We start from the raw sequence: 15,605 nt of genomic DNA on the forward strand, positions 1-15,605 counted from the left end.
TCACATGTGGATCATGATAGACGATTTGTGTTAGGACGAATAAGAAGCGATCAATTGTTCCTTGGCACAGTTTACTTGACAGAATAGTATAGGAAAACGACTGTCCAACCCGGGAGTCAGGAAGCACAGTCTTAAATCATGCTTGCTAGCTGTGGGACCACAGGAAAGTCACTTTAACATGTCTATGCCCCCATTTTCTTAACATGAAACACAGTTAATAACCTTTTATTATTTACCTCAAATCTTTTTTTGTGAGAAAAAAAAGACCTAATTAAGCCTCAAGTGGGGGAGGCAGTATAGGATAATGGATACAAGACTAGACTTGGGATTCAGAAGGATCTGGGTTTGAAGTCCACCTCAGACAGCGGCTGTACATTTCAAGGTCATTTATTTAATCTCTTTAGTCTTCACTTCATGTGTAAAATGGAGATGATAACTGTGGCATTTACTTCATAGAGTTGTTCTGAGGATGAAATGAGGTTATGTATTTTGACTCTCTTTGCAAACCCTAAAGTGCTAAATGTCAGTGATAATCACTACTATTACTGCATCGGCTTAGGGATTTTGCAGCAATCTCCTATTTGTTGCAGTCTAAAGACGTAAGCATCACTGTTAGAAGACTGCATCTAATTCTGACATCTTATTAGTACCTTCATCAGGTTGTATAAAAAAAGTTAACTTGGAAAAATGTAGAGAAATCCATGAACCACAATGGGGGACTAGGCACATAAAGCTTGATGGTGCACAGAGCTCTCTAACAAGCACTATATCCTTTGAGCCTCATAACCCTGTAACACTGTCAGTGTAGGCATCTACTCTAGGCTCAGAGAAGTTAAGAGACTAGCGCGAGGCCCCATGCCTCAGCAGAGCCAAGACAATGCAGATGATCTGATTCTATGTCTATGTGAAAACATTTTTGTACTAATAATTTCTAAGTATGCACTGCAGTCCTACTCTGATCATGGGATGAAGAGACTCTGGGTCTTCAACAGGTTCTCAACAGAACGCAAGTCTTAGTCAATGTTATCAATCTCTTCAGGCTCAGGTCCAGCCCCCGTGAAGAATCCCACCAGATTCCTCCAAAGCTCAATCTAGCTAAGCTTGCTGGAGAGGGATAAGGCTGGCCCCAGCAACAAGTATACTGTCTAATAAGATACGGAGAGGTTTCAATAGGCTTCCAAGGAGGGAGTCTCCACACCATGGAAAGCAGTTCTTTTAAAAAGCACTGAAGTAATTTATAAGAAATGAATAGTATTAAATAATAGCTAGCGTTTAATACAGTATTTTAAGGTTTGCAAAGCGCTTTACCAATATTCCACATTATTCTCACAACCACCTTGGGAGGCAGATGCTATTACTACCCCATTTTACAGATGACGAAGACGAGGCAGGCCTAAGTTAAGTGACTTGTCCAGTGTCACAGAGCTAAGTGAAGCGTCCGAGGCTGAATCTGAAGTCGGGTCTCCCTGACTCCTAGTCCAGACCTCTATCCACTGTGCCACCTAGCTACATGTTTGAAATCCCCATGTTACACAACCTCTGAGAGAGGAAGAAAGTAAGCAGTATATAGCTAATAAGTGCTATATAAATGTTAATATTATTATTATTATTTTAAATTTAAGATTTTAAAAGGGAATTTACATTACAAAACCATGTTGTCCTTGGCTTCCTATCTCTTTATCTGACAAGGAGAACAAGCAGTTTTTTAGGGTCTCTCTGTCACGACAATCTATTAACATTATTTTAATTAGTTATAATCAATGTCAACATCCTTTTCTCCATTAAGTTCTGATTTTTTGGCATCAAAAACTAATTTAAATAGGTCAGGTTGAATCTGTTTTAATCATATGTTATATATTTTTCTAAGTTTTATTCCTTATTGTATCTTTGTAATAATTTTGATCTTTGAGCCAAGAAGTCAGTAATCTAACCATACAGAGAGTTGATTTTGAAAGTGACTCTCACTTCAGTGACAAGTCACTTACTGCAATTAAAAGATAATCAAATTCAATTTTTGTGGAGGTATTTGGTGCTTATTGTGTCCAATACTTCCCAACATTTTTTTTTGAAGAAGATATTTATGGACCTTAGGCTAAAGACATAGCTTGAAAACATAGTTTTCAACCCATTGGTCTCTCTCCTTCCTGCCTCCAGAACTGTATTTTCTGCTGTCCTCCCTTCATGGAATATTTCTTGCTCCCTTCAGATTCATGAGAGAAACAATACTGCCACCTCCATTATTTATATTTCCAGAGATAACCTGGGAGGCACCCTTACATTTAGTTAAAACTTTTTGTCCTCCGGTTTTCATTTATAAGAATATCAAAATTGATAGTACTGAAGGAAATGAATTTAACATCCACTCAACAGTCTTTTGACAAAGACATCTGTAGTGCCAACCATGAAACTCTTGATATAATGCAATGTTTTTCAGCTATTAACAAATCAATTACATTTGAGCTCTCTTTCAAACAAAACACATCCTCTTTTTTCATTAGTGTAGTCCACTCTACAAACGATCTCTTTGAATAACTGGTACTCTATGCTGGCGTTGTGAGTCAGTCCACAGGCATATGAGCCTAAGTGGAATTGGGCTAGACTTGAAGAAGAAATGATGTTAGTACTAACACCAACAAATTTTGGAAACTCTGTACAAGCACACTCCTACTGAGTAAAGAAAGTCAGCCCTAATTAAATTTTACTCACCATTCTATTGAGAAGTTGGTGCAAGCCTGAACTGTTTAAAGCTACTTTTTTAAAAATCTTTTTTAGAGGCTAAGATTGCATGTTTATTTGTGACGTCCACCAGGGAAGTAGGCCACAATTTATCATTTTCTTGCTGTTGTTTGTGGAGCTTTCACAACAATACCCTTATTCTCATTCCCTCTTTCTCTCTCCCTCCCTCTCTTTATCTCTCTCCTTCCTTCCTCCGGCTGCTTTTGGTTCATTAATGCGTTCAGGTTTTATTATACCACAATCACTTCATAATAATGCCCCCGTAGCACTCTGACTTATGACAAAAAAGTTAAACAAAACCAACCAACTATGAATGAAAGAATAACACTGTATACCCCAAATTCACCACCTTTTAACCAAAAAGCACAAAATATGTCCCAACACGAACAATCCAGAACCACTATATATCGTTAGCACAATAACTCCCAAGATTATTTTTATGTCCCTAAAGCAGAGGAGCTGCTGCAAGGACAACCTGAAATATCTGTGTTATATTCTAAAGACCATCAAAAAAAAGGTGAAAAAAAAAGACTAAGTAGACACGAGACCTGTAAATTTCAAAACCAGAGATCCTACCACCCATTCTGCAATATTGCCCCCATCGAAGATCTCAACAAAAATTTACATTCTAAAGACAATTAATGACCATTAAAGAATTTGTTAATCCACATACACCTGCCAAAGGAGACGATGAGATGAGATGATCCATTTCTATTTTTATATCAAACCTAAGTAAGAAAGTCAATCGAAGCCTTGAAATCTCTTTAAGTTAATCCTCTGCTGCACACCTGTCTTCAGACAGTGTGAAACCATGTAGTGCAAAGTGATGATTGATAACGGCACTTCTTACCAGGATCTGCCAAGCCAGTTGTTTCTAATAGTATGTAGTCAAATTTTCCTTTCTTCTGCATCAAATTCTCAATAGCCTTTAGGCCATTGTCCCTTGACAAAATCAAAACATAACAAATGGGTCAGTAGCATGGGATTTAAAAACTTACCACTATAAACATGTTTTATATTTCTAGAAACTAAAAAATCAAATTTTCCAAAGAATTAATTTACCCACAAAACTCCTATGAAAATGTCATGTATTTGACAATATCAATAAAATTATACATTAAGGAAATGTTCTCAGGAGTCTAAAGAAATTAAGACCCCAACGTCAAGTTTTTTTTCTAAGATAGTAACTAGGACTCATTTGTTTGGCTAACACATATTTTAGCTACTTTGATACCAAACGATATCATACTACTCATACAATTAGTACTAACAGGATAATAGTGATTTCTGCTATACTAAATTTAGATTTTAATTTAAATTTTGTAACTTGCCAAGAGACTTTCAGTAAATATCAAGCTATTTTATTCAGAATAAGGGTCATTAGCTTTAACATCAACTCCTTTGTCCTCATAAATATATTAAGAATAAAAAAATGCATACTTAAAAAGACATTTTGATTAACCAGAGAAAGCCCAACAACACTGCCAATAAAAGGTTACATTATACATAAGAAATTTGACTTAAAAAGCAACAATGAGGAAATCTCTCATCATGCCACAGAATTTTAGCATTGGTATTGTACTTATCTCCTGACACCACTGTCAATGTTACAACTGGTACAAAATAAGTGTTTCTCCATTTTCTTTGTTTATCTATTATCATAATTTCTCATAGTTTCAAAATGACAGGTTCTGTTTCTCATTCTGAGAAGATTAAAAAATAATAATAACGCTGGAGTAAAAGACAACTAATGTTTTACTATTTTTTTTTACACCTACAACAATTATAGTTACCTGAAAAGATTATAAATTTAATCAAATGTTAACTTAAAGTATCATAAATCCATCATATACTCAAAAAACTCAAGCACTAAGCTACTAGCAAAAAACAAATAAGCAGAAAACAAGTAATAAATCAGTACTTTACATTATTTCTTAGAAAACTACTTTAGCCAGTATCATAAAAAAATGTACTAAAGCTAAAATGAAATAAAAAATTAACTAAAACTCAACCCACAGTTGACAAACTTGAAGTAAAGTAACGCAAACATTCCTCACTTTACTGAGCAGCAGAGGCAACCATTCCGAAGCTCCAACCATTCCTCAAACAGCTCCCCACCTTGGCTTACAGCTAAGGATTTCTCCAATGCACTTCCTGTGACACAAAGGAACAACACATCCTTTAAACTGATCATCAGCCAAGTGAAAATGAAAGACTGAAAAACGACTCCCTAAAAATCAGATTTCTAAGTGTTTTTATTGTTGATCTAGTTGTGCCCAGCTGCTATTAATACTGATTATATTGCAAAATAAAATTAAGTTTTTACTCAATAAACACTGAACCACACATCAAATAAAATGAATTTTTCCAAAACATTAGGAGATATTATTGGAGCCAAAATTAGTTTACTGGCTCAGATTTCTTGATAATACCTGTTCTATAACTTTTCTAGGTTATTTTTTAAAATGAGGAAATAAAAGCTAAAACACTTCAGACTACTATATACAAATGAAAAATGTGGAACAAAATACTTAAACATCAAAGTTTTTAGAAAGGCAGATATCTAAACCTATGCTCCTCCCAAAGGTCGAAACATTTAATATAGCAGTACACACACACAAAAAATACTACTTACATCTTCCTCTTTAAGCTAAGTACCCATTTCTTCCCATTCTTTGAGTTTAAAGAAACTATCTTAAAGATATTACTTGTTGTATATGATGAAAATGGGTTTCCTCTTTCTGGAATAGAAAATTTGGGTCTGACATCTGTTCTCATCAAACTCGTAAGAAACATGCCTATCTAGTTTTCTGCTTTTTATTCTTTCCAAGTACCCAGCATGGCATAGGATACAGAAAGTTGGCTTGAGAATTTGAAGACACAGATTCAAGTCCTTCCTAACTTCTCAATGGCCCCATCAACTTTCTATGACTAAGTGGGAAGAGCAGCCGTTGGTCTGATTTGGTTTGGTCCATCTCCTCAGAATCCTTTCACTAAATCGTTGTTTCTAAAACTAAGTACCCAACAAGTCCCAGGCTTGCAAAAAAATTTTTCAAGTTAATTGGCTAGGGCATAGCCCTCCAACCTTTAAACAAAACTGCATTCCCACAACTTCCAAGCAATAATCCCTCACCAAACAACGCATTAGGTTCCTGACAGTCATTGTAAAGTAATTTTTCATTTCATTTTTCTCCTAATAAAAATACAGAAATCGAAACAGAAATAAGTTTCATATTCAGTATAGTACCTAGTTTACTATTAGTGACCAACAAAAAAGAAAATTTTTCTTTTAAAATTTTTAACCTTTAGACTGCTGACAAAAAAGGTTTTAGAAAAGGATTTTCAGGGTGCCATTCTCTACAGCTAACAGTAAGGATTATGCTCAGAGCACAATGGCTACAAAACTCAAGATGAGCATATTTCTTTTTATTTATTTATTTGGGGGGGGGCAGGAACACACACTGATACAGCAGTGGGGGGAGGGGGGCGAGAACCATTACCTCCACTCCTGTTTGAGTTATGGTTAGTTTACATTCTTTACTTTTTACATAGTTTTCCTAGGTTATACAGTTTATATAGGTAGGATAATAAGGATACAGAAGTAGAAGTGAAGTTAATTAGATCTTCCTCGTCTGAGTTAGGATTAATCTACATTCTTTATTTCCCCTACCTTCCCTCTTTAACATATGCAAATTATACAAATCAGTAGGCCTGGACCCCTGACCAAGACCAGACCCTTGAACTGACATGATGAGCTTGAACTGGTTCAACCAGTTTGGCCTCTCTAGTTTCCCTGACACCAGGATGGCCACTGACTTGACAAATAAGTGTTAACTCACCTGTGTGGATAGCTTCTGTGGGAGCAAAACCAGATACCATACTATCTTTTCTTATAATACCTTCCCTTTCCTTTTTAATAGGATTTTTGCTCCCACACTTCCTATTCGTCACTTCTAGTCTCAAATTGTTTTAACATTAATTCACATTCTTCATCATTTTTCCCATAATCTGTTTTTACAATCAACATTTTTACATTTCCTCCTCCATTAAAATATACACCCCCCATACCCTGAATGGCACTCTGTACAGTTTTGGTAGCCAATTGTACGATACAGGGTATACATAGAGGTAACAAGCTTAGACCACATAATGCTAGTAGGAAGACTCCACCAGGAACCTTTGAACCAATCAAACCAAGAGGGATTGAATGGACTGGTCCATGTCTGAACTGGGAGGTGTGCTGGTTTCTTGATACTATTAGTGATCTCTTCTACAGCCCATCCATTATCATCTATTTTTATGCAACAGTGAGAGGGGTTGAGGTTCCCACACACACTTCCCTCTTCTGCTAGCAAACAATCAAGAACCAATCCATGTTGCAGTACAGCCTCCCGGGTCTGGGTAGCCTGATCAGCCAGTAGGTCCAATGCCTGGGCAGTCTGGTCGGTGATAATCTCTACTACAGATTGTAATCTTATAAGCCTGTTGAGGATATAGATTGGAGTTCGGTATCCCCAACTCCCAAGATGAGCATATTTCTAGTCCTTAAATGCAGAATAGGCAAAAATGCATTTCTGTTACTTCATGTGAGAATCAAATTTCAATGTTTCACTTCAACTTTTACACCACATCACAAAATCACTCATACCTGCACTGCGCTGTGATTTAAACGTTCCAAATCTATCCTCATCTGAAGTTGCATCATTTCTTATGTTCTTAATTTTACATATGAATTTTTATGGGATAAACTCCTCTCTGTCCGAGATTCTTCTGATATCCGTTTTTATAGCTTTACTTACCTTCCCCAAACTCATTTAAAATAACTGCTATTCTTTTGTTATGTTGTTCAGTTAGAATGTAGTTGAGAAGAGTTGTCTTTCCAGCACCTGGGAAAAAATGACACTAGTTTCAGCATCACAAACTCCATTTTTCACTTTTTCCAACCCCCACCAATAAAAAAGAGAAAAAATACCGCAAACCAAAAATCAATATCCTGAGATTATTTCATAACAATTTAGGGCCCTCAATGCTCTTAAGAACTTCATTCATTTGGTTTTATTGCTCAAATACTACACCTTGAATCTTTAAAATGTTTCACTTCACAGGAAAGATCTGAGCGAATTTTAAATGGTCAAAATGCTTTCAGTCTACCAAAAGACCTAATTAATACTACCAACGGGATGGACTTCTGTGCTCCGCTAAACCTGGACCTCCAAAGTGAGAGAGAATGCAATAAAAATAATAGGCTATTACAGGAATATACAAACAACCCTATGGAACTAAGCATTCAATCTAAGAGTGCAAACTATTTGAAAAAGTATTTCTATCTTGGGATCCTAAACACAAATAATATTAAAGCATCTTCTGTTCTTCTTGCTTATGAAATATAATACCTTGACAGTATTATATAATTTCTCAAGATGGAAAATTACTTTTCTCCACTCTGTAATCTGAAGCTAAAGACCCACTATTTAACATCTAACATTTAATTTTATTTTAAAAAGCAAAATATTTAGTGACAAGCTGCTACAGTATGAGAGTGCTATTTCTGCTACTCTAAAAATATGTTTTTATTAAATGCCTAGGAACTGTGCCAGGATTATATAGGAAGTATTAATACTATATAAGTTAGGAAAACAGTATTCACGGAAAAATAAAATCTTGCTATATTATCTTCATCCAGCAGGTGGCAGATAAACCTAATTTGTTAGCGTGTAGAAGAAGCAGGGTAAATAGAAAGTTACGATCCACTTGCTCAAAACAACTCCCAGTGTAACTATGCTTGTAAAAAAGTTTTCACGCATTTAATATGATTGTACATGCATAGCCTATATCTGATTGCATGTCGCTGGGCAGGGGGGGCCGAGAGAGGGGGAAAAATTTTAGAACTCAATCCTATAAAAGTTAATGTTGAAAACTAAACATAAATAAAATTTTTAAATGTTTTCAAATTTTAAAATATTCACACAGGTAATGATGATTAGAGTAACAATTACTCTAGAACCAATGCCTTAAAATAATTCCTTTAAAAATGCCTTAAAAAATAGTTTTTAAGGACCTAAAACTAAGATAAAAGAAAAAGATATGCCTCAATTTTCACCCAGGCATATTTAGACACCTTTTTTTCGAGGCAGATCATTCACAGTGTGCAAGTGTATGTAAACATGTTGCAAAGATGACTATCATATTAATAAAATATCCAGTTTGAAACTTAAAAATTCTGTTTTGTGGGTCAGATAAGAACTCGATTAAGAATGGTTTCAAAGGAGCTTGATGATATAGTGGAAAGACCACTGGTACCAGCTGGAGTCAGGAAGACCTGAGTTCAAATCAAGACTTGGGCATTCACAGTTGTGTCACCCTGGGCAAGTCACTTACCCTGTTTGTCTCAGTTTCCTCAACTGTAAAATGAGGATGAAATAACACCTACCCTCACAGGGCTGTTGTGGGGATCAAATGAGTATAGGCACTTTATAAATTCATTTTTAATAAATTTATACAATTACTCTTTATACATTTATTCTCTTCCTTTTTGCAATTTTATGCAGCAAGTCAAGAAGTACCAAAATTTTTAAACAGCTAAAATTCAGGTAACCCAAAGGGCAGTGGAAAGACAGATGGTAGGTAAAAGTGGGGTACAGGTGTAACTGCAACCAAGATTCAAGTGAGAGAAGTGACACAAAAGCTGTCATCAAGGACACAGGCCAGGAAGAACGAGGGCACCCCAGATGCTCCGAGTAAGTGCTACAATGGTACCCCTGAAATACTAAAAGTTTGTATATCCTCTCTACAGGAAATATACAGAAGGGCACAGACCAGGATAGCACTGGATCAGAAGAGTTTTCATCTGTACCTGGGTTCAAATTCCGGCTCTGCCCTTGAATATCTTTATGACCCTGGGCAAGTCATTTAACTTCTCTGGGGCTCTGAGCAGATTTAACTCCTACTTCAAGCAAACGATTCCATGAATTTCCAAGAAAAATAGTATAGAGGATGAAACGGAGAAAGAAACATTAACGAATAGCAAGGCAGAGTAGCGCATGAGTGCTGGACTTAAGAGTCAGGAGGACCTGAGTTTAAATCCAGTCATAGATTCTGTGTGGTCCTGGGTAAGTGACTAAACCTGTCTGCCTCAGTTTCTTCCTCTATAAAATGGGATAACAGCATCTACTTTCCAGGCTGCTGTGAGAACAAAATCAGATGTCTGTAAAGAGTTTTACAAACCTTAAAGCACTATCTAAAGGCTAGCTTATTATTAAAAAAAAAGATCCATTTCACATCAGTTCTTCCCTACTTTATTCTTGATACACTATGGAATTCTCTGGCTTTTCCTACATACAAGTATTTTTACCAACAAATAAGGACTCATTTGTGTGAAATAAACCTGAATGCTTTTAATTTTCACACATTACTAGTTTGACAAAGAAAATGACGTTAAATCTCCAAAGTACCAATATCACCTTACATCCAAGAATAGCCTGTTGACAAACCTCAATATAACAAGTTTGGGGCCTATTTTAAGTGAAGCGCCCAGAACTTCTGCTTCCTAACACCTTGATACTATGTTATAATAAAACGGATCATCAACTTTTTCACCCAATAAACATTCTTTACTTCTAAAGAATATCTTCCATGGGAAACTGGAAGACATTCTTTAAAATTAAGGTTCACCTAGATATTTCTGTCTTCATCTTTTTCAATCAATCCCTCACCAAGCATTCATCCAGCAGGCACTGTGCTAGTGCTGGGGATACAAATACAAGACAACAGACAGCTCCTTGGCTCCCTGGAGGTTACATTCGAATGGGAGAAGATAACACATAAAAGGGGAGCTGGGAGTGGTGTAAAGTCTGGAGAAGGAGGGATGGCTGCTCAGGGCCCCTCCTCAACCTGGAGGTGGGATGATGAAGTCACCCGAGGGAGACAGGGGGGCCCTGAGGCTGAGGAGAGGGGTCGTGGAAGGGATGGGAATGAGAGATGCCTGCTCAGAGCCCATCCTCAAAATGGAGATTCCCCAAAGAACTGGAAGGGGCACTGGGTGAATCAGGCAGTCAGTCAATAAACATTTATTGAGTGCCTATTATGTCCTAAGCACTAGGGGATACAAAGACAGCTTTAAAACAGTCCCTGTCCTGGAGAGGTTCACAGTCTAACGGAGACAACAGGCAAACAGCTACATCAGGACGAGTTCATGCACAGGATAAACCGGAGATAACCACTAGCGCTAAAGGGTCCAGGGGGCTTCTTGTAGAAGGTGGGGTTCTAGCTGGAACTTGAAGGAAGCCAGGAGGCAGAGCTAGGAGGGAGAACACTCCAGGCATCGAGGACAGGCTGTGAACTCCAGAAGTTGGGAGGTGGAGGGTCTTCTTCCAGGAACACTAAGGATAAGGAGGCCAGTGTCGCTGGATCAAAGAGTACATGAAGAGGGAGGGTGTAAGGTCTAAGATGATTGGAAAGGTTGTGGGAGGAGGGAGGGGGGAGTTAGGGGGATGGAGAGGGCAGGTAATGAAGAATTCTGAATGCCAAACAGTATTTTATATCTGATCCTGGAGGTAATAGGGAGTCACTGGAATTTATCAAGGGGTGATATGGTCAGATTTGCACACTTTAGAAAGATCATTTTAACAACTGAATGGAGAATGGCCTAGAGTAGGGAGAGAGGCAGGCAGACCCACCATAGGCTCCTGCAATAATCTAGGTGTGAGGTGATGATGGCCCACACCAGGGTGGTGGCCGTGTCAGAGGTGAGAAGGGACCCTACACACTAGAGATGTTACAAAGATACAACTGAAAGGCCTTGACAACAAATTGGATATTAGGGGGTGAGGGTGAGAGAATGTGGAGATAAGGATTATACCTAGGTTGCCAGGCTAGGGGTCTGGAAGGATGGTAGAACCCTCTATGATAATAAGTTAAAAAGAAGGGAGGGTTTGGAAGGAAAGATACCAAGTTCAGTTTCAGGCATGTTGTGTTTGAGATGTCTACAAGACACCCAGTTCAAGACGTCTAATGGGCATTTGGAGCTGGGAGACTAGAGGTCAGCAGAGAGGTTAGGGCTGCATAATGAGATCATCAGACTAAAGATAAAATAACCAAATAATCATAGTATAAAGCAGGGGTCAGCAAATTGCCTATTTTTCTACGGCCTCCAAGGTAAGAATGGTTTTTCATATTTTTAAGTAAAGCTTCACTGTATTTTAAAATGTTAAAAAAAATAAAAAAACAACATTCTTTGGATTTGGCCCTCAGCCACAGTTCAAAGATCCCAGATAGAAGAGGGCCCAAGACAGAGCCCTGAGGGACACTCCTGGTTATCAGATATGACCTGGATAAACGTCCAGCCAAGGACTAAGGAGAGGTTTTGGAAAATCAAGAGAGAATGTTACAAAAATCTGGAGGAGAGTGTCAAAGAGAAGAGGCTGACTGACAATGTCAAAGGTCATAAAGAAGTCAAGATGGATGAGGACTGAGAAAAGGCCATCAGGTTTGGCAATTAAGAGATCATTAGTAAATTTGGAGAGAGGAGTTTCAGTTAAATGAGGAGGGAAGACAGACTTTGGAGAGTTAAGAGTGTGGAAAGAGAGTGGAGGTAACCATTGTAGACGGTCTTCTCAAATTCAACCACAAAAGGGATGAGATATTGGATGATGATAATAACAGCTAGCATTTAGCACTTTACAGTTTGCAAAACCCTCCGCAAACCTTAATTCACTGGATCCTCACAACAGTCCTACGAGGCAGGTGCCTCTTATTTTCATTTTACAAACGAGGCAGGCGGCAGTTACATAGTTAGCCCAAGTTCACAAATCTAGGGAGAGGAAGGGATAGATGGATCAAGCGAGGGTTTTCTGAGAACGGGGGAGCCACAGGCACGTTTTCAGGCATCAGAGAGGGAGAGACTAAAGATAAAATGAGCAGGGACGATGGAGAGGTCAATCTGCTGTAGAAGAGGAGACGAAATTGGATTGTTTGTGCAGGGACTTGCCTTGGCAGAAGGGCCGCCTCACTTGTGAGAAAGGGGTGAAGGAGGAGATATTGGCAGAAGGCATCTGAATGGTGTGAGATCAGAAGAAAGAGCGCTCAGAAAATTTTTTTTCAGTAAACTATAAGGCAAGGGTCTCAGGTACAAGACACTTTTAGAGGTCATCTAGCTGAAACCCCTCATTTTCAGAGAAATGCTGCCTAGACTCAAACCATGGTCCTCTGATACCAAATCTAGCGACCTTTACACAAACACAGTATAGTGGACAAGATTGCTGGACGGAGCGGCTGAAAAACTGAAGCTCAAACCCAGCCTTTGATGCAGGTTATGTGACCTCCAGCGAGTCACTTAAATCTCTGAGCCTCAGTTCTGTCACCTCTAAGATGGGGATAACAATACCGTTAGTAACTATTTCACTGGGTTCTTGTTGAGATTTAATGAGAATTCTTTTAAGGTATTTTGTCAATATTTTAAAGTCAGTTATTATTATCTTTTGAGATTTAATAAAAATATTTGTAAGGTATTTTCCCCACTATATAAATGTCAGTTATCTTTTGGATATCTGTAACATAGGATGCTAAAACTTAACAGCTGGAAGGGACCTTAAGAGATCATTTGGTCCTGGGGGAGGGGGTTGTGTGTGTGTACACATACATATATATATATATATATATATATATACACACACACATATACATATACACACATACATATATACATATACACACATACATATATTTAGATATATGCATATGTTATGTGTTATATATAATATATATTACACACATGTAATATATATTATATATATTTTATAGGAGGTGAGGGTGCAAAGCAGGTCCCTGAACTTGGATAGGGGAGAAAAATATTACAACTTTATTTTCCACTAACCTCTGAAATTTAGCGTCTTCTTCAATCACGGGATTTATAAACCTCGTACTTTCAAAGAGGACCATGTTTCTCTCTCTCACACACACACACACACACACACACGTTAAGAAACTCTGATTATCTTACATGGGGAAACTGAGGGCCAGGAGAGCAGGGGTCCAAACCCAGGTTCTCTGACTTTAAATCTCACGTGTTCCTTTTTTCCTTCCTTCCTTGCACCACACCTGGCTGCCAGGAGGCTGCGGCTCCCACACCTGGCCGGGGGGTGAGTGAAGGAGGGTTTCACGCCAGGGAGGGAAAAGGCACAAATCCCTCGTGGTTCTTGTGGTTATTATTAATTAGCATTATAATCGCATTATTATCATTAACGCTGTTATTTAACGTGAGTCCGCAGCGCCGAGCTCCCGAAATTAGCGACTGGCTTAATTACCTAAATACCCTGTGATAATCGTGACCGGGATCTTAGCATGGGGGTCAGGCTTCCCCTCCTTCTCCGCCTCTTCCTCTGGCCGCTGCTGCCGCTGCACGTCAATGGGGACCAGCTCCGGGCAATCCTCCTCCTCTTCGTCCCCAGCCATGGGGCCACCTGCTCTGAGCATCACTGCAGGAGGGGTGGGTGGAGGGTACGAGTCACAGACAAGTACGAGAAGCTGGACTTTACACGGCCCCAACCTCCCGCCGAGCACGCCGTCGAGCACGCTGCGCGGACCCCGCCCCCCGACGCCTGTGCGTGAGGACGCAACGACGCAGTCACGTCATCCGAGGCCGTTTAGCCTCTCCACGCTCCCAGACGGAAGTGCGCTACTGCTCCCCGAGGCCCCTCCTCTCCTAGCTCTCTGATGGCCACGCCCTGAAAAACGAAACGAGGCACGAGGCGTGGCCACGCCCCTGTGGCCACGCCCCTTCCTCCACGAATCCTATGTAAGAGACGTGGGGGTGCAGAGAGGCCGATTTGCAGGCTCGTAGAGGCGGTGTGTGCCCTTTGGTTTTGTTTTGCACAGAAGGCACCGCTGAGGTCTCCGCTGCTTGGTAGCAGCTGTAACAGCTGCAAGTGGGAGGCGGGAGTAGGCTGGGCACTGGACCAAGGAGATGAGGCAGTGTGTGGGTGGACTGACCTAATTATTGCTTCCAAAAATTTTGAAGCCAGAAAACGCGCTTTTTGAGAAAGAGAAAAATGAATGACCTATTTTAAAATCCTTCAAACGTTGCAAACCCCATGAGGCATAGCGTGACGGTGTATTGGAGAGAGAACTGGGCTAGAAAGGAAGGGAAGCTAGCATTTACTACGTTTCTAATGTATTATGTCAGGCTAGGCCCTTTACAGATTTTCTTTGATCTAAACAACAAACCTGGAAAGTAGATGCTATTACTATCCTCATTTTATAACTGGGGGAAACTGAGGCAGTCAGTGGTTAAGTGACTTGCTCAGTCACATAGCTAGTGGCTGAAGCTACATTTGATCTCAGGTCTTCCTATCTCCAAGCCCAGCTGTGCCACCTGTTGTTCAGAAGTGTCGACTCTTCCTGACTCCAAGCCACTGCACCCAGCTGCCCCAAAAGTGATGCCAAGCTATCCAGTCTCACGTTATTTTTTCAGTCATATCTGATTCTGTGGCTCCTTTTGAGCAGAGATCCTGGAATGGTTTGCCATTTCTTTCTCCAGCTCATTTTACAGATGAGGAAACTGAGGCAAACAGGGTTAAGTGACTTGCCCAGGGTCATTAAACTAGCACGTGTGGGTGACCAGATTTGAACTCAGGAAGATTTGTCTGCCTTAAGTTCCAACAGCCCACCTAGAAATCAGGAGACCAGGTTCTATTTTAATAAACTTCAGTAGCTCCCTGTACCCTCTAGGATCAAAATACAAAATCTGTTCGGATTTCAAAGCTCTTCATAATTTACCCTTCCTACCTTCTTACACCTTACTTCCCTCTTCTGTAGTATCTGATGACACCCTCTCCCTACTCCAATTCTATCGGTCTCTTGGCTTCTTTCAAGTC

At 39.4% G+C, this 15,605-nt stretch overlaps 1 protein-coding gene across 2 annotated transcripts in view; it reads right to left on the reverse strand.

Moving 5' to 3' along the window:
• LOC118831883 (COBW domain-containing protein 1-like) overlaps nucleotides 1–14,279 on the reverse strand; it is a 60,443-nt gene extending 46,164 nt beyond the window's left edge. For both annotated transcript variants that reach the window (XM_036739354.1, XM_036739355.1), the window contains exons 1-4: nucleotides 14,037–14,279; nucleotides 7,536–7,622; nucleotides 4,794–4,890; nucleotides 3,587–3,678 (exon numbers count right to left, since the gene is read on the reverse strand). In XM_036739354.1, the coding sequence (XP_036595249.1) occupies nucleotides 3,587–3,678; nucleotides 4,794–4,890; nucleotides 7,536–7,622; nucleotides 14,037–14,205 (445 nt within the window). In that variant the 5' untranslated portion in view covers nucleotides 14,206–14,279. The remainder of the gene's footprint in view (nucleotides 1–3,586; nucleotides 3,679–4,793; nucleotides 4,891–7,535; nucleotides 7,623–14,036) is intronic.
• Nucleotides 14,280–15,605: the final 1,326 nt, after the last annotated feature.

This window comes from Trichosurus vulpecula, chromosome 9 (assembly GCF_011100635.1).
Source record: "Trichosurus vulpecula isolate mTriVul1 chromosome 9, mTriVul1.pri, whole genome shotgun sequence".
NCBI classification, from domain to species: Eukaryota; Metazoa; Chordata; class Mammalia; order Diprotodontia; family Phalangeridae; genus Trichosurus; species Trichosurus vulpecula.